At 41.8% G+C, this 22746-nt stretch overlaps 1 protein-coding gene across 1 annotated transcript in view; it reads left to right on the top strand.

Annotated features, from left to right (window-relative positions):
• Positions 1–22746, top strand: part of IQCJ (IQ motif containing J) — a 658546-nt gene that overhangs the window by 178732 nt on the left and 457068 nt on the right. The window contains exons 2-3 of the mRNA XM_060011213.1: positions 2092–2156; positions 9720–9800. Of these exons, the coding sequence (XP_059867196.1) occupies positions 2092–2156; positions 9720–9800 (146 nt within the window). The remainder of the gene's footprint in view (positions 1–2091; positions 2157–9719; positions 9801–22746) is intronic.

Below are 22746 nucleotides of genomic sequence, written 5' to 3'. Positions count from 1 at the left end.
AAGTTTAAGCAATTAACATTGGTTGAGTAACTATTGTCAAAATATAATGCTGAGGGAATTAAGCCAGATACAAAAGAATAGACAAATTTATGTGAAATTTTAGTACAGGCAACATTAATCTATGGTGATAAAAATCAGAACAGGAGTGCCTTTGGGAGAGGGACACAGAGAAGCTTTCTGGAGTGAAATAAATGTTCTGTATTTTGTTTTGGGTGGTAATTCTACCAGTGTGTGCATTTGTCAAAACTCATTGTACTGAACACTTATGATGTGTGCATTTCACTCACTTGAAAAAGCAAACTCAAGTACTCAGTGATCATGCTGGCTGATGTAAGGAGAAGTGACTGAAGTGGACTAACAGGGAAAACAGGGAGACAGGAGACTATCACAGTTGCCTTAGCCCAGACTGAGAAGTAGTGGTCAATTTCCAGATATATTTTGAAGTTGGGACCAACATGATTAGCTGATTGATTGACTGTGGATTGTGAGAGAAGGGAGGAGTGGAGGCTGACTTCTAGGTTTCAGGACTCATATAACTGTATATGTAGGTGAATAGTAATTTTGTTAAATGACCAGGTGAATGGTCATTCGTTAAAATGAGGAAGAAGTGGTGAAGCAGGAGGTTGGAGTGGGAGCCTCTAGACAGGGCAATCAAGACTTTGGTTTGAATGTGAGATGCCTGTCAGACGTGCACACGTAGCTCCCAAGTGGTGGATGTGTAAGAACGGAGTTTAGAGGAGAGGTCAGGTGCAGATATAAATTGAAAGCTGTGGACCGGATAAGACCTCCTGAGGAGTGAGGATCGACGGCAGGAGAAGAAGACTGAGGCCTAGGACAGGCTGCTGGCATGTTTCCTGGAGGAGCTGAGGTTTTATAGGAGTGAAGAGGATCTGGGAGCTACAGAGAGGGGCAAGAAGGGCCCCGCCCCTCCTCCAGAGCGTGTCACATGTAGCAGCACGTGGGGAAGAAACGGCCACCTCTAAAGACGACTGCAGGGGAGACAGGGTGCTCAGGGATCAGCCTGGTTTGTCATCAGCAGACTCCTCCGTATCCTAAAAGTCTTTTCTAAACAGTTCTTCGATATTCTTGCTCTAACAAAAGCTTAGCTGTCCCTGGAAGAGCAAGGGTTCAGATAAAATAAGATAATTAAGGGAATGTTCAAAGAAACTGAGGAGATAGAGGATTTTGCTGATGACAGACCCTGAGTTCCAAAGGGCCCAGTGGAAAGATTGGAGGGACCGGGGAGAGGTGGGGGACCGGTTAAATTCGAGGTTATACGGTGTAGTATGAAGTTAAAGAAAATGGGTAACCTCAGAGACTTGGATGTCTGGTGGGTTAGAAACATGTTGAGACTAGTCTTGATGGTCTTTTAGGGACAAATGAGTAATTAGTGCTAATCGGGGCTTCCTCTTGGCACTTCAGCAGTTGGTGGCGACAAGGAAAGCAGGGTGATCTCAAGGAATGGTGGTCTTCCCAGATCCAGACCTCTGTGGGCCTTCCTTAAATCCTGCTGTGACTGGCAACAAGACTGGAGACAGGCAGTCTCACCAGGAACCTGGGCCGACTTCCGTCGCATTCCTGAACCAATCACTGTGGCTGAGGGAATGGGATTACAGAGACTATGGATGCCTGAAATTCAGGGAAGCAGTGTGTGCACGTGTTTGTGTGTATGTGTGTGTCTGAGCACTGGGGCTGAGGTTACCAAGAGTTACCAAGAGACAATGTTTGCTAAACGGACAAACCCAGTGCACGTTCCTTAGAACTCCTCACCCAGCAACCAGCAAACATAATACTGTTGACAAGAGTAAATCGGGAAGAGTATGGGTGGATCCGTATAAACATATAGCTACTCCGGAAAAATAACAGGAAGCATGATCTTTAGTGGTTAAGAAAAAAAAGTCACAAAATTTGAGTAGGAGTTTTGTATTTTAATTTGATCAGGAATCAAATTGTATGTTTAAGCACTCATCTATTGCAAGGTCCAGAACTCCTCATGGTGATTATCTCAATTTTGTTAACAAGTGTCCTGAAATATTATTACCTATAAGTACGTGGAGTCAATTTGTAAGACATTTCTTTTCTTTTTCACAGGAAGAATTAAAAAGATTGCAGAATCCTTTAAAACAAGTTAACGATGGAAAATATTTACTTGAAAAGTAAGTAAAAATACTAAAGGAAATTAAAGTTGAAGTTGAAAAGCTTGCATTAAAGAAAGCTATTTGACAAGGCAACAATAAACAAGTAAACTAATCTTAGGATATGAATTTTGTTAGGACCTAGAAATGTGGCACATTTGAGATATAGTTAAATAGATTTATGGCTAGTTGAGCTACAATACACAAGCTGTACTGATTAACAGAGTAATATGATGCCTGGAGATGTCTCTGATGGTATGTCTGAGGGCTTGAAACTTAACCCTGCCCTGTCTTTGGCTTTTAATCAGTGATGTGTATAGAAGGCAGTCATAAAATTTGTAAAAACACAAGGGTAACACTAAGACTAATAGAATGAACATTCAAAATAATACTGCAGAATGGAACAAAACTGAGCTGGAATTAAAAGCAAGCAAGAAAGAGATGAAACTGAACAGGGATAAAGTCTTCCATTTAGGTTTGTAGGAAAATTGTACAGTTAGAGCATGTGAAAGACGTATTCTGATTTCCACAGAAAATTGTACAGTTAGAGCATGTGAAAGACGTATTCTGATTTCCATGTGGGTGAACGCTTAGAGGCTTTTCCTGACATTAACACGAGACTGTGATTTTACATGGCTTCTAAAGATATCACCACGATATTAGTTTGATTAATAGGTATACATTGTCAAGTTAAAAGAAGAAAAAATGAGCTCTCATTAAAAAATGAGCTATCATCACTCTGTACTAGTGAATGTTACAGATGTTGCATCAGTGAATTCTGATTATGGCCTTTTGATATAGGCATTATTATTTCCATTTTGCTGATGAGGAATAATATAGGCATTATTATTTCCATTTTGCTGATGAGCCAATGCTGATTGGCTCAGAGTGCTTTCAGCACTTGTCTAAGTACACTCAGCCAGGAGTGGTGAGAAGTAGAATGAAACTCAGGTTCAAGGCCACCAGAGCCCCTGCTTGTGACCGCTAAGTCCCATGGTCAAGTCCGTGTGAATGTCACCACATTTGACTCTGGGCGCCACATTTAGACATCCCATTGACATCCCCAAGAGCACAAGAGGGTTAAAACTGAGGGTTCTGTAGTGAAACTACTACAAGGAGCTGAGGATGTGTAGCTCGAAGAAAAGAAATCTTAGAGGGAACATACAGCTATTCTTAAACATTTGAAGGAATTTTCCTGTAAAAGAGGGGCTACATTGCTCTTCTTGTTCCGGAGAAACAGAACGTTTCTGCTATGTTTCTCTTGTTATGGAGAAACAGCTTTATGACTCAGAGAAAATAATGAATTTAGTAAAGATTCAGCCTGCCCAACAGGGTGGACTTCTTTGTTAAGGAGTGAGCTGGTAGACACTGGAAGTGCCTAGGAAGAGTGTACATGACCATCCATCTGAGATGCTGTTGAAAACATTCCTGAAAATGGAAAAGCCTGGATTTGACTGCTCTTTCTGCTTTTGCCTGGCTTTGTGAGTCTGGACAAATTACTTAACCACCCTGAGCCCATTTCCCCATCTTTAAAAATGAAGCTAACCATACTGGCTTGACAGTCTTACTGAGTGCAGGAAATGTGACACACGTGATAGTGATGCCGAATCCGGCTCTGTACCCTGACACCAAATTAGTTCTCAGAGACAAAGTTTTGGGTGAAGTAGAAAAGAATAGCTTTATTGCTTTGCCAGGCAAAGGGGGCCACAGTGGGCTAACGCCCTCAAAACTGTGTCCCAACCTGGAGTTGGTAGTGAGAAGTTTTACAGTGATGGTTCAAAGAGGGTGTGATCAGCTTGTGGACTTTCTTCTGATTGGTTGGTGGTGAGGTAAGTGGGAGTCAGCATCATCAACCTTCTGGTTCCAACCAGAAGGTCTTGGGGCTACGTATGGGCTTGTGGGCAGCATACTGTTAGCTTCTCCCACCTGGTGGGGTTTCAGTATCTTCAGAACAGCTGAGAGATATTGTTATGTGTATCCCTTGATGGGGAACGAGGACCCTGCCCTAAGGCTGCACTATCATTTCTTGACTCTTCCTCCTTAGTCTCCGCATCCCCTCCCTTCCCTAATTAGCAACTGTTGGAACCTGCTGGTTGGAACTTGGGGGAGGTCCTGGAGGCTGAATGAAGCCTATTTCCTGTAATCAAGAAACGGGGGGGGGGGGGCTTCCCTGGTGGCGCGGTGGTTGGGAGTCCGCCTGCCGATGCAGGGGGCGCGGGTTCGTGCCCCGGTCCGGGGGGATCCCGCATGCCGCGGGGCGGCTGGGCCCGTGGGCCATGGCCGCTGAGCCTGCGCGTCCGGAGCCTGTGCTTCGCAACGGGAGAGGCCGCAGCACTGGGAGGCCCGCGTACCGCAAAAAAAAAAAAAAAAAAAAAAAAAAAGAAACGGGGGACCCAGAAAGGCTTTTGTGCACAGGAGCCCCATCAGGGTCCTGCTCTGTATCAATAGAATGGTGCCTTCAATACTGGCTCCTTCTCTTGGGGGCTGTTTGAACCAGAAGGCCTCTCAGGTTCATCCCATCTCCATGATTCTAAGAATTGGCCATGTTACTGAAGAACCGTTCATTTGATCAAATGAAGTTTCTGGCTTATCTATGGATTTAATTTACTCTTGTTATGCCAGGGTATTCATATTCATTAATATGAATAAATAAGAATAAAATTGTTTGATTATCCTGCCCCCTCATCACCACCATCACTAGTTATTTGTAAACAATAATAACTGAAGATTTTTTGGCTGAAACTAGGAAGAAGATTTTTCTTCTGTGGAGATTAGTGTTGTAACGATGTTAGATCAGTGGTTCTTCATTCTGGCTACACTTTGAATCACCAGGAAGTTTAATAAAAATGCATAAGCCCCACCCCAGAAAAATCAAATATGAATCTCTGGGGGTGAGATCCTAGAATCAGGATTTCTTAAAAGCTTCCTTTGTGTGATTCTAATGAGGATCTGGGCTTGAGAGCCAGTGGTCTACATGCATTTTGGATTTTTTTTTAGTTATTCAATAATCTCTTTGAGCTAAATTCTCTGAGGACACACTTTCTCTGTGATGTTCGGCTCAGCTCATTTATTTATTAAATCTGGTTATGCTGTTTTTTCATTATCGATTTTAATGTGAGAAGTGAACTCCAGAAGTTTTTTTCCTGCTTATTGACCACAACTCTATATTAAACCCCTCGCTAACACCAACATATTACCTTTCCCAGCTCTATGCTCTCAGGAAGATATGTGAAGATTAATGGTCCCCTCCCCCTTCCTCGGTTCTTTCCCTCTCATTATCTAGAAGCCTGAGAAAGCTGAAAGCTTCTGGAAATGGCCAGTCTGCTTTGGATGCTTAATTTTCCCGGTCATGATTGAGGAATTCCAGGGATGGGATTCAGAGTCTTCCCTCAAAACACCCAGGCCTCTGGGGCAAGCTTCCCTTTCATGCTTATCCTAACTGTGGCTATCAGTCCTAAGAATTCTACCCATTTGCCTGGAATTCTGAAGATTTTCCTGATCTGCTTCAGGGCAGGGCTGTGTCCTTGAAAGCTGTCAAATTTGATTGAAAAATTGGTGGACTCTGAGTGAGCAGATTAGGCATTTGATTATAGCTGTAGCTGACTTAGGTGTTAATGTAAATCATCTCAGCTACTTGAAATGACCATAAGTTAAGTGATAGTGGTGTCATAGCAGTTGATGGGTTATTCCCCCTTGGAATGTTACATTTATTCTGAATGCTCAACAGGGTTTTGTGGTAGACAGTTGGTGGGAAGGGAGGGAGAGCTGCAACTCCATTCTACCTGACACCATCTGCAGGGCCAGCTGGATGCACTTGTCTCTGTCTGTCTGTCTGTCTCTCTCTCAGTGAAGCTTGGCATGTACCCATAAACAGAGAAGAGCAATTACTAAGACCATTAATTAGGAGGCTGCTTATAACTCTGTTTTGAGAATCATTTATTAACTTAAGTAAGACCTTAGGCTAACTATCAATATTTTTTGTAAATGTTGAATCAGGCCGGGTACCAGAGTAGGAAATGCATGATTGCAAATCACACATTCTTCTGATGTATAATTGCTTTATGACCCACAAGCAATTATTGACAGAATGAGCTAAAGCTACCTAATTTAAACCTACTGGTATTTGTAGTGTATAGCTTGTTGAGGATGTATGAATTATAACCCCACAGTAACAAAATTGCTAATACTATTTTAAAAATTTCTTTTTGTGAAGACTCGAGCCTTGTCTTTGGTTGCTGCATATATCAACCGGCCCCACAGCACCTCACATGTATCTCTGTTGCCCAATTTGCTAGTTTGTTTGTAAGGGGTTTAACTTACAGTATTTTAAAATATCCTTTTTATAAGGCTGTTGTTCCCACAAGACCATAGAATTATAAAAACGAGACTTTCCAGCCTACCGACACTGGATTAGGTCTCTCCGTGATTTCCCCTTTAATAACATCCATCACATTTTTAGTTACTTATTCAATATACATCTCCTAGATTGTAGGAACATCAGAACAGGAAACATGTCTAGTGTTTTCATCATTGTGTCCCCCATGTTTTGCATCACTCCTGGCATAGAGGAGACCTTTAATATATCTGTAAATGAGTGAATAAGGTTAAATTAATAATGGTAAACCTGAATACCAACAGCACAGACCAGGCAAGAGTGTTCTTTTCCTTGCCCCTCAGCATCCCACCTGGGCAACCACAAAGCTGTCTTGGGCTGATGGCACCACCTAGTGGCCATGTGTGAATATATCTGATCTACCATGTTTTCCCCATCTCTTGTTATTCCTTTCTCAAGAGAGGATACATTCATTATCTTTTTTTTGTGTGTGTGCGGTACGCGGGCCTCTCACTGTTGTGGCCTCTTCTGTTGCGGAGCACAGGCTCCGGACGCGCAGGCTCAGCGGCCCATCCGCTCTGCGGCATGTGGGATCCTCCCGGACCAGGGCTCGAACCCGCGTCCCCTGCATCGGCAGGCGGACTCTCAACCACTGCGCCACCAGGGAAGCCCCATTCATTATCTTAATGATGTCTCTAGCACAATTTTTTCTTATCTTTTTCTTTTCTTTACTATAATTATAATCCTGGTCTTCATTACCTGGCTAATTTGAATACCCACCTAAATAATTTCCTTCATTCTCCTTGCTCACACCCACCACAAACCATTCTAAAACATCCCATTCATCACATTTTCCTGCTTCACATGCTTTGTTTCCCTGCAGCAACGTTTTTCAAACTGTAGATCACAATCCACTGATTGTTTGTTAAACCAATTTGATGGGTCACCCCTGGCCTTTTAAAAAATCTGAAATATATTTAAATAATATCAGAGTGCCTTACATGTAGTTGGAGAAATAATATTTTTTGAAACTTTTGTTTCAGTTTTAAACACACACACACACACCCTTACCACATGCATGTGTATTGGATTGGGTTGTCAAACACTTTATCTATGAAAACCACAGTCAGTAGAAATTTAATAAAAGACTGATATTAAATCCTCCAAGCGGTACTTTGTAGTGGTGAGACTTGAGTTTTAATGCGGTTTCTGCTGAGTTGAACATAACCTCTTTGAGCTTCAGATTTCTCAGCTGTACACTGGGGGAAAATAATTCTTGATTGATAAAGGCTACTATGAGAATTAAATGAGCTAATACAAGTAAAATGTCACGACAGTGTTTTGTACACATTGTATGGCCAATGACTATGACTTTTCTGCTGGTACAAACCCATTTCCTTTTATGCTCCTCCTTGTATCTTCCTCTTCCACAAAATTTCTCTTTATTGTCCCCAAATAACCTGAACATTTCACCTCCACCCTTTTTTTTTCTGAAGAACACAGGTCACTTTTATAATCATTTAACAATGGCACTTCAACCCATCCTTGCGATAAAAGAATACAGTCACTAGTTTAGTTTGATGCTCATGGTCATGGATACAAATTGCCATCAGAGACCCCAATAATGTGGGTATAGTCACTTTCAGTGAATCATTTTGCTGTCTCAGTAAAGTCACAGGTTAGCAAAACCCTTTAGGTGGTGCAGAAAGAGACCAGATTTAACTGGACCCAACCGACAGTTGTGTCCAAGGTCCCCTTATCCTGAGTGGGCAGACCCGGTAAATAGCTTTCTACACTCCTCTCCCTTTTCTTGCATCTTCAGAATGGGACCTCAGTGGGGTTTAGTCCTGCCTGGGCCTGCCTAGGTTGCATTTCTGGTATCAATGACTTAAGTTGTTTTTTTTTGTTTTTACATTGATGTATAGTTGATTTACAATATTATATTAGTTTCAGGTGTGCAACATAGTGATTTAAAACTTTTATAGATTATATTTCATTTAAAGTTACTGTAAAATATTGGCTATATTCCTTGTGCTGTACAATATATTCTTGTAGCTTATTTACTTTATACACAGTAGTGTGTACCCCTTAATCCTCTACCCTTATCTTGCCCCCCTCTTCTTCCCTCTTCCCACTGGTAACCACTAGTTTGTTCTCTATATCTGTGAGTCTGTTTCTGTTTTGATATATTCATTCATTTGGTTTAGGTTTTAGATTCCACTCATAAGTAATAACATACAGTATTTGTCTTTTTCTGTCTGGCTTATTTCACTAAGCATAATACCATCAAGGTCCATCCATGTTGTTGCAAAGGACAAAATTTCATTCTTTTTTATGGCTGAGTAATATTCTACTGTGTGTGTGTGTGTGTGTGTGTGTGTGTGTGTGTGTGTATGTGTATATATATATATATATATATATATATATATATATATATACCACAACTGCTTTATCCATTCATCTGTTGGTGGACGCTTAGTTTGCTTCCATATCTTGGCTATGGTAAATAATGCTGCTATGAACATTGGGGTGCATGTATCTTTTCAAATTAGTGTTTTTGTTTTCTTTGGATTCTACTCCTTTGTTTTAATATCTTCTTCATATGTATTACCTTTTATATCTCAACTTACTAATTTCTGTCCATTCTTCAAAACCGAGCACAACTGCCATAGTCACCATGAAGTCTTCCTTGACCATTGTAGCACCCAGTGATTGTCTTACAGGCTCATAGGAGCAGTGACCATACATTCATAGTCCTCCATCTTTCTCCAGGGCAGACTGATGCTTTGCTCATAGCGGGAGCTCTGAAAAAACTTCCAGAATGAAAGGAGGAAAGGTTCAGTGGTAGTGACACCATTGGGAATGAATGAGGTTCTCTCTACAACTTACTAGTTGGACAATACAATGGGATTTGTAACACTCTACTTACGGTTTTTATTCCCCTGAAATGGTCTAATATTCCGCTTCCCTCTTTGCTTAAAGTAAATGATTTACATGCCTTAGATATGAATGTTGGGCTAAATGGTAGAAATCAAAAGAAAAGCAATGTTAAAAGGCAAAACAACAATTTCTTTCTATGGTATGGTTATTTATCCACCATCCATCAATAGGAATTTTTAGGACTCTATTAATAAAATGAACAAAATTGCATGTATATTTGCTTTTTCAATTAAATCTAAATTGGCAGCTTTATTGATATAAATGATAACTTCATGGATTCAGCTATATTGAGGCATTATTTCTGTTTGTAGTCACCAACTGGCCATGGATGTGGAGAATAATATTGAAAAGTATCACCTCAATCTACAGCTCTTGGAATCAAAGGTGAAAATGTAAGTTATTTCAAAGTTTACATTAAAGTTTTTGTTTTACAGTTCTTGCTTTATTAATCTCTGAACTATTCTGGAATTTGGGGGTATAAGAATTACACATTGAATTCACATTTATATGTTACATATTATTTCTTCCCTGTTGTAAGTAGCAACAAAGCTGTTTTGGGCACCCAGCACCATCCACTGGATAATGTAGGGAATTATTTGACTGGCATCACTTCCTCATTTCTTGGTTTTTCCCTTTCAGGCAGAGTAACATTCTTCACCTTCCACCAGCATTTTCCACTGCTTTTCTTCTTGGTAACTTGGTTTATTCCATCTTGGAACAACTTGGTTATTTCTACCTCAGCCCATGTCTTTTACACACACAAACACACACACACACACACACACACACACACACACACACACACACACACACACGCATCCTTTCAACACTCTTCCTTTTTTCTGTTTCCAGTCCAGCTCTTGTCCAGTTATTTTGGGAAAATATCTTTTCCCTTTCTTTCTGATTTCTTATCCTTTTCTTTCTTATTCTTTCTTGGCCAAATGAGAGTCCCCTTCCCCCACAAAAAATGACTATCACATAAAAATACTGCTAAATACACCTCAGTATTAACAAAAAGAAAACTAATGAGATCCAAAGTGAGACAGGCTGTATTCTAGAACAAAATAACAACCTTCTAAAACCATTAGTAATAGAAAAGGGGCCCATCATAATCACTTTAGAAGCAATTTTAAACTATTCATGTTTGCTCTCTGTGATCCTTTCCCATTCAGATTTTCCTTCAGGGGTGCATTATAAGCATAACCAGTGAGGGTGTATATAATCTCTTTCTCTCTCTCTCTCTGTCTCTCTCTGTCTCTCTCTCTCTCTCTCACACACACACACACACACACACACACACAGAGCTTAACACTCTGAGAAGCATGTTTCTGGAGAATTTAAACATATCTGACCTTGGCCAGGATCACTGATCATTTACAAAAAGCCCAAAGAGGAATCTTTTAGAAAAGAAGTCACCTTGAAGACAAGAGCCTTGAGGTGTACAACTTTGAAGAAGTAAGCCATTTCTAGATTTAGGAATTGAAACAGAAATGACACAGATATGCAATATCCTGCTGGATAAAAGTGAATATTAATACACACCCCTGTAAATCTACGTTAACATTGGTTATCAGTAAAATGCTTGCCTCTGAGCGAGCACATAGGGTTGTCTCTCAAGGTAAAGTTCAAACGTGGCTTCTGAACCAGTTGGGTCCCCTGCTAGGTAGCTGTGTGTCACACTTACTAAATGAATAACGAATCAGGCTACCAAATCGTTTTATGTGAGCAGTGTGTCAGCCTCACTCCACAAGATGTTAGTTTCCAAACATACGTTGCCTTCTCCTTAGAAATGTTCTCATTAAGATAACATCCTCTTAACTGAAAAAGCACTGGAAAGGAAAGTTGGTTGTGTGAAAAATTAGAGTGATTAATTTGAATGCTGAAATGAAGTTAAGAAACCTCCCTGGTCTTTTTTAGTTTTCTGTCTTCTCCAGTCTGTAGAAACAGAGGGGCAGGTGCCAGGAGGCGGAACCAGCAAAGAAGAAAAATCTCTGTGCCTGAAGTCCTGCAGCTCAGAGAGTCTGGGAATTTTATGTGTAGCTGGTGTAATGGAGGCGTCTCAGCTCAGTGAGGTGCAAACAGAATGGTTTTATCTCTTGTAATAACTCCGAACCCCATTTCCACTCACTGGAGAGGGATGAGGGAGAGAAGACTTAATCTTGCCCAATAATGGAATTTGAGTCCCATCGGAGAATTTAGTCCAGTTCAGTGACTCTTGTCTAATCTGGTTATTAAATTCTTAACTCTCATGACAGTTTGAACATCTCCCCTCCACACACATTAGACCTTCCCTACAGCTGTGCAGCCGGCTCCCCTCCCTTCCCTCTCCCCATCTCCTCTTTCCACTCTCCCCATCGTCTCCCTTTCTTTCTCTTCTCCACCCCTTCTGCTGTCACCTCTCACACCCTCTGAGTGCTGAACACCAAGGCTGCCCCAGGTTTCCCTCAGATGGTGAGCACTTGCACCCCCCAGGCAGTTCCTTCCTTAGAAATAGCTCTAAGGGTTGGGACCCTGTGGAAAGGTCACTGGGTCTCCCCTGAGCTGCACCCCTCGTTGTGTCCCTTGCCTTGCTGGCTGTCTCCCCCAGGCTGACCTTGGCATCCTCCACAGGGAGGATCTTGGCATACCCCCCATTCCTGCTTCCCAAGGGACCTTTAGACCTGGAGAGCATTGGCTATGAAAGATGGGTCTCGTCCCATGTTCCAGAGTCACTGTCGAACTCCACAGGATTTCTCTTAGGGTCTTCTGTCTTCTCTGGGTGGGATCCAGCTGGCTGGACATCTACCTTTCCCCAGTAGAAGGGGGTTAGGGAGAAGCAGGAGTTACTGTACCATAACATCTGCTTTCCTGGAAACTCTCCAGTCCCCTCCCTAATGAGGAGAGAGCAGTAGGTTCCAGTGAAGGTTTTCTGGACAGTCCAGCCCCTGCAAGCCCTGAGGTGGGATGTACCTTGGCAGGCCAATCTCTGAACGTAAAAGATAAGGCAAGGTGAGAACTGTTCCCAGATGTGGGCTACCTCCACAGTGTACCTGCAGTAGTGGAAAACCGGGTTGGGGTTGGATGGGGCAGGAAAGGGGCTCAATTGTTCCCTCACACTCAGGACAACATAAAAAGGAAATAATCTGGTAAGAAAGCCTAAACCTGTATGTGGCAGTGCAAAGTATCCGTGGAAGGAATTAGAGGCCTGTGGGGAAAGAACATATGTGTCGAGGGGTGGAACTTAGAGGAACTGTCAGGAAGAGTGCATTCCCTGGTTCATGAATGCCACAGTTAAGAGGTAATTTTGAGTTTTAGACTTGGAGGATCAAAGAACTGCATCAAAAGGGTGAAAGCAATCAGGATTGCACAGCTACTAATAAAAAGTCACTTTGGGGAGGTGAAAGGCAAGTTTTCTGAAGATCAATCAAAGGCAGCCTTCTTAAGTTGGAAAATTTAGTGAAAGCAAAAGTAATAGTGAAAGCACCACGACAAGGGCTCTCAGCGCAACCCTAAGACTGAAGACAAAAGTACTCTTAAGGGCCAGGACTGCCGGAGGGTCTGGGAATGACTGTACACAGCAAAGGAGTGCAGGTTTTAGCAGGGAGGCCTGACTGCCAAGGAAGGAAACGGACCCTCCAAATCCCTTCAGATCTCTGCCCTTTACGTTGGGGTCACTCCTTGCATGTTGCAGTGAGATCTAGAACTCATCTTCTGAATACAAGCCATCATTTAAAAATTGTTCATTAATTGTTTGCAATCCCCCTCTTTATGTTTTAACAATATATTTATTTTGTGATGGAACAACATAGAGATCTATTGAATATGAATCATCTTTTAAAAGTCTGCTCATTAAATATGTTCAATTCCTCTCTGTATTTTTTATTAATATATTTTATTTAGTGCTGAAATAACATTTAGATTGATAAGGGGGAGAGAGAGAGACAAAGACAGATACACTCTTGAGAAGGAGGACAATTCCCAAAATAATGTCGAAGATATTTCTCAATAAAAGCTTGTTTAGGGCTTCCCTGGTGGCGCGGTGGTTGGGAGTCCGCCTGCTGATGCAGGGGACACGGGTTCGTGCCCCGGTCCAGGAAGATCCCACATGCTGCGGAGCGGCTGGGCCTGTGAGCCATGGCCGCTGAGCCTGCGCGTCCGGAGCCTGTGCTCCGCAACGGGAGAGGCCGCAGCGGTGAGAGGCCCGCGTACTGCAAAAAAAAAAAAAAAAGCTTGTTTAATTACATTTGTTTGAGAGTAATGCCTATCAACTTTAGTCAAAAGTTTAATTAAATGAAGATATGAGAGAAGAGTGGTTTAGAACACAGACTTTGGAGTTAGATCACCCGAGGTTCAAATACCAGCTCTGTTCCTTACCTGCTGTGTGACCTTGGGAGCACTGCTTACCTCTCTGGGCCTTAGTTTCATTCCTCTGTAAAATGAGAATGGTAACCATGTCTTAAAGGATTGTCGTGAGCTTTCAACGAGAAAATCCAAGAAAAACATTCAGTCCAGTGTGTCTTTTCCATGCAGTTGTACCTTTTCTAAACATATTTTTACATCAAATTGGGCTAATAAAATATTGCCAGTAAAGATCCTCAGGAATCCAACATATCATATCAATGTATATGATTTGCACGTATTACTTAAAATATTTGAAAGTGTTTGATTTTCTTAAGCAGTTATAATGATTTATCTAGGACCTCTATTTGTCAAGTTTGGGGCTAAGTGACTTAAACACCGTATCCTTGACTCCGTGCAAAAATTACAAAGAAGTTATTGTTGTTCCCATTTTGTGCATAAGCAAAATGCAGGCCACTACATTTTAGTATTTTTCCCAAGGCCACAGCTATTGAGAGTGCAACTGAGCAAGAATCTATATCACTCTAAACACATTTATTTTCTGGGAGGTTCCGGTTCAAGATGGCAACATAAAAAGATCCTGAACCATTTCTTCCCACAGACACACTGAATCTACAGCTACCTGTGGAACAATTCCCTCTGAAAAAAACAAAACAAAACAAAAACACCCCGAAAAACTGGTGGAGTGACCCCTTCACATTGGGCAAACAAGAGGAAAACCACATCAAACTGGGTAGGAAAGGCCGAGACACAAGCTCTCCATGAGCCCCATCCCTGGTGTGACGACCCACATTGGGGAGGGAACTGAAAACCCGGAGCTTCTCTCTGAGGATCAAAAGAATTATACCCCACATTGAGCACCCCAGCTTTCATGACTGGAACCTGAGAGATGAGCCCCCAAAACGTTTGGCTTTGAAGACCAATGGGGCTTGTGCCCCTGAGATCCTAGAGGCTGTGGTGAACTAAGGAGCATCTCTTAAAGGGCCCGCATGCAGATTCACCCACTCCAGGGCTCAGCACAGACGCAGCCCTTTAAAAAGTGCCCAGACTTTATGTGAAAGAAATTCATTTGCGAATTTTAAAGCTGGGCAGCCCCAGCACACAGGCTACTCTCGACATTGGAGGGGTAGGATATGGACTATAACCAACGGAGAAAGTGTTCTTTTTTTTTTTTTTTTAAAGACTTTTTTGATGTGGACCATTTTTAAAGCCTTTATTGAATTTGTTACAATATTGCTTCGGTTTTTTTTTGCTGTACGTGGGCCTCTCACTGTTGTGGCCTCTCCCGTTGCAGAGCACATGCTCCGGATGCGCAGGCTCAGCGGCCATGGCTCACGGGTCCAGCCGCTCCGCGGCATGTGGGATCTTCCCGGACCGGGGCACAAACCCGTGTCCCCTGCATTGGCAGGCGGACTCTCAACCACTGCGTCACCAGGGAAGCCCTGCTTCTGTTTTATGTTCTGGTTTTTTGGCCGCAAGGCATGTGGGATCTTAGTTCCCCAACCAGGGATCGAACCCACACCTCCTGCATTGGAAGGCAAAGTCCTAACCACTGGACCACCAGGGAAGTCCCTGGAGAAAGTGTTTTTAAATATCTACCACTCCCAGGGCACAGCAAGAGGCAGGAGACCCCGGAGCTCAGTCTTGATGTGAAAGGGGCAGGCTTCTCATTAAATACACATCTAAGGGCTGACTGTAAACCTTGCCTGAAACCTCGGAGGGTGGGCACTATCTTCAAGCTCTCCCGCTGCCGTACTTCAGAGCTTCAGCGTCTCTTGGAGAGGAGCTCTCCTATGTGTCTGGTACCCCAGTTTTTACCTCTGGTGCCCTGTTCATTGTGGCTGCCACCCAGGAGATATTACCCCCTTGATCTCCTCTGGTTCTGGAGGCCATCAGGGCTTGTGCCTGTGGTCCCACAAGACTGTATAAATTTGTATTCTTTGAAAGCTGCTGCCTGAGGGTCTGGCTTCCAATCAGTCCAGATCTAGGTGCTGACTGAGATCCTCCCCTTTGTGACACTGACTGGTCTTGGCACACCCTTACCTACTGGGAGTTATTGAAAATAAAAAGGGTTGCTTGGATAAGCAGAGGTTTGAGAGACAAGCAAGAGCTGGGGCAAGGTTGAATGATAAGGTTTGTCTCCTGCGCAAGGCCAACCCTTCAAGACGGGGAGAGCTGGCTGTTTCATCTAATGCATAGAAACCAACACAGAGAACCAAGCAAAGTAAAGAAACAGAGGAACATGTTCCAAATGAAAGAACAAGATAAAACCTCAGGAAGAAACCTTAATAAAATGGAGATAAGTAAATTACCTGATAAAGGGTTCAGAGTAATGGTCATAAATATGCTCACTGAACTCAGAAGAATGAATGAATACAATGAGAACTTCAACAGAGAGATAGAAAATATAAGGAAGTACCAAACCGAAGTCCAAGAGCTGAAGAATTCAGTAAACACACTTGTTTAAAACCACACTTCCCCATGAGGTAAAACTTTTTCTGCTTTGAGCATTTACTGAGCTATTTCTGGGACACAATCTTTGGAGAATTTATCTGTTGATCACCAACTTACCATATTCCTAGAACTGTATAGATGTGATGGTCACTATACACATGGTCACTGCCCTCAAGGGCTTCACAGTCTAGTGGAGGAATAGGACTCATTGGAAGAGAGGTATCTGGACCGGGCTAATCTGATAACTCTTGTTTTTGAGTGGTTAATACCTCCCAGAGCTACTGTTCTCACTCATAGACTCAGTCGACTCTGTGTGCCTTATTTCTGAAGTGCTTTCTCAGTCTTCACAAAGAAAAGAGCATTATAAAGCCAAGACCCAAGTGGCCCAAATTTCCATCTGTGTGGGAGTTGGGTGTTGTTGAAAGTCAAGGTGGTCATAGGTGTTGGTGAAGAAACCTGCAGGAAGATCCAGCAGAGCATAGCTCTGTGATGCTTAGGAAGTACCAACAGTCAAAGTAGGGAGCTGAAGCCAGGACTTACAAACTGGGCAGAAACTGGGGGGAGGGGAAGCAGCCTAGAGATATGGGCAAATGCTGTGGAAAACCTGCCTAGTGCTTTCAGGGACCTTTTCCTGGCATTTGGGCAGGTCTGTATCAAGATACAGGGTTGGGGCAGACACTGCATGTAGAGAATTTAACTAACAGAGGCTTAAACAAATAGTAGGTTCTACTTACCTACTCAAAGTCACTATGTGACAAGCCAAACCCATCATCTTGCTCCTGCTTCATTTCTCTCTTTTGCCAAACCATGAGGAGGGAATACAATGTTATGGGGAGACAGGGGAAACTGGTTCAAGTGTTATATCAGTCAGTTCTCATCTTGTCCCCCAGAACTTGGCCAGGACTGTTGGTTGCAAGTAACAGAAACTCAACTCAAACTAGCTTGTATATAAAAAGAGATTTTATTAGAACACCTAACAGAAACACCGGGGGGCTAATGTGTTTCAAGCAAGGTCATCAGGCATCTCTTGTCTTCTTCTTCTTCTGTAAGCTCCTCTCTCTACATTATTGCTTCTCTCCCACCATTGTTGCAAAGTGATCGTGGACAGCTCTAGGCTTACATCCTACCAGCTGAAAACCTCCAGGTGCAGGAGGGGGCTTCTTTCTCTGTAGCCTCTCATTGCCTGGCTTGAGCCATGTGAGCATCCATGAACCAGTCCCTGCCATCCGGTTGTTCAGCCCCCAGCACACGGGCTGCTCTCTACAGTGGAGGGGTAGGATCTGCCCCATCCACAGCTCATTGGTTGAGGGTTGGTGGGTCCTCAAGGGAAAATGGGTGCTGGAACCAAGAGAAGGAGAAATTAATGGTGGGCAGGCAAAACCTACCTCTATGATAATAAAAGAGCCTTTCCCATAGCCCACTTGTAAGGATTGTGTGGGAGAATACACACAAAAAGAGCTATATGTAATTAGCTTTTGTTTCCCAAGATACTCAGACTTGTGTCCTCTTTGATGGTACCCTTTTTTCCCATCCTCAAATCCAGCTTACTTGGGTAATAATGTATTTTGAAACTTTAACAATTATTTAGTAACACTTAAGAACTAGTAACTTTCACAGAAGAATCCAGATTTCTGACTGTCTTTGAAAAGTTGAAGGTCTGGCAACTACCAACTGTGCCAGGATGGGGGTTCCCCCTCACGAGGGGCAGGTACTGCTCAGTCTTCCCCCAGCTTGGCCCGGGGCGACATCAGAATCCTCTTCCTGTCTTCATACCCTCATGCGGTACCCCTCTTTTCTGGGACCGTCCTGCATCCTGCCTGGTACCCTCCCTTCCATGCCTTTGTCCAGAGGTCTTTCCTCTTCCTCCCTAGCAATCTAAATCCCATCCATCCTTGAAAGCTAATTAAAGTAACCAGGACTCCCTCAAACCTCCTCTAAGCATGCCAGCTCTCACAGAGCCCTCTCTTCTACTCTTCTATGTGAGGACATCCAGTGACAACCAGAACGGCACAAGCTGTGAGTCCCAAGTAGTTGTGAGTGCAGGAGGGAGCCACCGCACCATACAGCTGATGAGAATATATAACGAAAGGACAGAGGCAGGCGATTATGCCATCCCTGAGATGAGAGAATATACATTGGAGCTGACCTGGCAAGGAAATTGAAAACTGTATTTATCATCTCTTTTTTTTTTAACATCTTTATTGGAGTATAATTGCTTTACAATGGTGTGTTAGTTTCTGCTTTATAAAAAAGTGAATCAGTTATACATATACATGTGTTCCCATATCTCTTCCCTCTTGTGTCTCCCTCCCTCCCACCCTCCCTATTCCACCCCTCCAGGTGGTCGCAAAGCACCGAGCTGATCTCCCTGTGCTATGCGGCTGCTTCCCACTAGCTATCTACCTTATGTTTGGTAGTGTATATATGTCCATGCTTCTCTCTCGCTTTGTCACACCTGACCCTTTCCCCTCCCCATATCCTGAAGTCCATTCTCTAGTAGGTCTAGTAGGACACACTCTTTAGTCCTGTCTTACCCCTAGGTTCTTCATGACAGTTTTTTTTTTCTTAAATTCCATATATATGTGTTAGCATACGGTATTTGTCTCTCTCTTTCTGACTTACTTCACTCTGTATGACAGACTCTAGGTCTATCCACCTCATTACAAATAGCTCAATTTCGATCTTTTTATGGCTGAGCAATATTCCATTGTATATATGTGCCACATCTTCTTTATCCATTCATCCGATGATGGACACTCAGGTTGTTTCCATCTCCGGGCTATTGTAAATAGAGCTGCAATGAACATTTTGGTACATGACTCTTTTTGAATTATGGTTTTCTCAGGGTATATGCCCAGTAGTGGGATTGCTGGGTCATATGGTAGTTCTATTTGTACTTTTTTAAGGAACCTCCATACTGTTCTCCATAGTGGCTGTATCAATTTACATTCCCCCCAACAGTGCAAGAGGGTTCCCTTTTCTCCACACCCTCTCCAGCATTTATTGTTTCTAGATTTTTTGATGCTGGCCATTCTGACTGGTGTGAGATGATATCTCATTGTAGTTTTGATTTGCATTTCTCTCATGATTAGTGATGTTGAGCATTCTTTCATGTGTTTGTTGGCAATCTGTATATCTTCTTTGGAGAAATGTGTGTTTAGGTCTTCTGCCCATTTTTGGATTGGGTTGTTTGTTTTTATGTTATTAAGCTGCATGAGCTGCTTGTAAATTTTGGAGATTAATCCTTTGTCAGTTGCTTCATTTGCAAATATTTTCTCCCATTCTGAGGGTTGTCTTTTTGTCTTGTTTATGGTTTCCTTTGCTGTGCAAAAGCTTTTAAGTTTCATTAGATCCCATTTGTTTATTTTTGTTTTTATTTCCATTTCTGTAGGAGGAGGGTCAAAAAGGATCTTGTTGTGATTTACGTCATGGAGTGTCCTGCCTATGTTCTCCTCTAAGAGTTTGATAGTTTCTGGCCTTACATTTAGGGCTTTAATCCATTTTGAGCTTATTTTTGTGTATGGTGTTAGGGAGTGATCTAATCTCGTACTTTTACATATACCTGCCCAGTATTCCCAGCACCACTTATTGAAGAGGCTGTCCTTTCTTCACTGTACATTCCTGCCTCCTGTGACCATATGTGCGTGGGTTTATCTCTGGGCTTTCTATCCTGTTCCATTGATCTATCTTTCTGTTTTTGTGCCAGTACCATACTGTCTTGATTACTCTAGCTTTGTAGTATAGTCTGAAGTCAGGGAGCCTGATTCCTCCAGCTCCGTTTTTTGTTCTCAAGATTGCTTTGGCTATTCGGGGTCTTTTGTGTTTCCATACAAATTGTGAAAATTTTTGTTCTAGTTCTGTGAAAAATGCCAGTGGTAGTTTGATAGGGATTGCACTGAATCTGTCAACTGCTTTGGGTAGTAGAGTCATTTTCACAATGTTGATTCTTCCAATCCAAGAACATGGTATATCTCTCCATCTATCTGTATCATCTTTAATTTCTTTCATCAGTGTCTTATAATTTTCTGCATACAAGTCTTTTGTCTACTTAGGTAGGTTTATTCCTAGATATTTTATTCTTTTTGTTGCAGTGGTAAATGGGAGTGTTTTCTTGATTTCACTTTCAGATTTTTCATCATTAGTGTATAGGAATACCAGAGATTTCTGTGCATTAATTTTGTATCCTGCTACTTTACCAAATTCATTGATTAGCTCTAGTAGTTTTCTGGTAGCATCTTTAGGATTCTCTATGTATAGTATCATGCCATCTGCAAACAGTGACAGCTTTACTTCTTTTCCGATTTGGATTCCTTTTATTTTCTTTTCTTCTCTGACTGCTGTGGCTAAAACTTCCAAAACTATGTTGAATAAGAGTGGTGAGAGTGGGCAACCTTGTCTTGTTCCTGATCTTAGTGGAAATGGTTTCAGTTTTTCACCATTGAGGACGATGTTGGCTGTGGGTTTGTCATATATGGCCTTTATTATGTTGAGGAAAGTTCCCTCTATGCCTACTTTCTGCAGGGTTTTTATCATAAATGGATGTTGAATTTTGTCGAAAGCTTTCTCTGCATCTATTGAGATGATCATATGGTTTTTCTCCTTCAATTTGTTAATATGGTGTATCACGTTGATTGATTTGCGTATATTGAAGAATCCTTGCATTCCTGGAATAAACCCCACTTGATCGTGGTGTATGATCCATTTAATGTGCTGTTGGATTCTGTTAGCTAGTATTTTGTTGAGGATTTTTGCATCTATGTTCATCAGTGGTACTGGCCTGTAGTTTTCTTTCTTTGTGACATCCTTGTCTGGTTTTGGTATCAGGGTGATGGTGGCCTCGCAGAATGAGTTTGGGAGTGTTCCTCCCTCTGCTATATTTTGGAAGAGTTTGAGAAGGACAGGTGTTAGCTGTTCTCTAAATGTTAGATAGAATTCGCCTGTGAAGCCATCTGGTCCTGGGCTTTTGTTTGTTGGAAGATTTTAAATCACAGTTTCAATGTCAGTGCCTGTGATTGGTCTGTTCATATTTTCTATTTCTTCCTGATTCAGTCTTGGCAGGTTGTGCATTTCTAAGAATTTGTCCATTTCTTCCAGGTTGTCCATTTTATTGGCATAGAGTTGCTTGTAGTAATCTCTCATGATCTTTTGTATTTCTGCAGTATCAGTTGTTACTTCTCCGTTTTCATTTCTAATTCTATTGATTTGAGTCTTCTCCCTTTTTTTCTTGATGAGTCTGGCTAACGGTTTATCAATTCTGTTTATCTTCTCAAAGAACCAGCTTTTAGTTTTGTTGATCTTTGCTATCGTTTCCTTCATTTCTTTTTCATTTATTTCTGATCTGATCTTTATGATTTCTTTCCTTCTGCTAACTTTGGGGGTTTTTTGTTCTTCTTTCTCTAATTGCTTTAGGTGCAAGTGTAGGTTGTTTAATTGAGATGTTTCCTGTTTCTTAAGGTCGGATTGTATTGCTATAAACTTCCCTCTTAGAACTGGTTTTGCTGCATCCCATAGATTTTGGGTTGTCGTGTCTCCATTGTCATTTGTTTCTAGGTATTTTTTAATTTCATCTTTGATTTCTTCAGTGATCACTTCGTTATTAAATAGTGTATTGTTTAGCCTCCATGTGTTTGTATTTTTTACAGATTTTTTCCTGTAATTGATATCTAGTCTCATAGTGTTGTGGTCGGAAAAGATACTTGGTACAATTTCAATTTTCTTAAATTTACCAAGGCTTGATTTGTGACCCAAGATATGATCTATCCTGGAGAATGTTCCATGAGCACTTGAGAAAAATGTGTATTCTGTTGTTTTTGGATGGAATGTCCTATAAATATCAATGAAGTCCATCTTGTTTAATGTATCATTTAAAGCTTGTGTGTCCTTATTTATTTTCATTTTGGATGATCTGTCCATTGGTGAAAGTGGGGTGTTAAAGTCCCCTACTATGAATGTGTTACTGTCGATTTCCCCTTTTATGGCTGTTAGTATTTGCCTTATGTATTGAGGTGCTCCTATGTTGGGTGCATAAATATTTACAATTGTTATATCTTCTTCTTGGATCGATCCCTTGATCACTATGTAGTGTCCTTCTTTGTCTCTTCTAATAGTCTTTATTTTAAAGTCTATTTTGTCTGATATGAGAATTGCTACTCCAGCTTTCTTTTGGTTTCCATTTGCATGAAATATCTTTTTCCATCCCCTTACTTTCAGTCTGTATGTGTCTCTAGGTCTGAAGTGGGTCTCTTGTAGACAGCAAATATATGGGTCTTCTTTTTGTATCCATTCAGCCAATCTGTGTCTTTTGGTGGGAGCATTTAGTCCATTTACATTTAAGGTAATTATCGATATGTATGTTCCTATTCCCATTTTCTTAATTGTTTTGGGCTCGTTATTGTAGGTCTTTTCCTTCTCTTGTGTTTCTTGCCTAGAGAAGTTCCTTTAGCAGTTGTTGTAGAGCTGGTCTGGTGGTGCTGAACTCTCTCAGCTTTTGCTTGTCTGTAAAGGTTTTAATTTCTCCATCAAATCTGAATGAGATCCTTGCTGGGT

This window comes from Delphinus delphis, chromosome 4, assembly GCF_949987515.2.
Source record: "Delphinus delphis chromosome 4, mDelDel1.2, whole genome shotgun sequence".
NCBI lineage: Eukaryota > Metazoa > Chordata > Mammalia > Artiodactyla > Delphinidae > Delphinus > Delphinus delphis.
The sequence above is the reverse complement of the archived record's forward strand: the minus strand, read 5'-3'. Positions and strand labels throughout refer to the sequence as shown.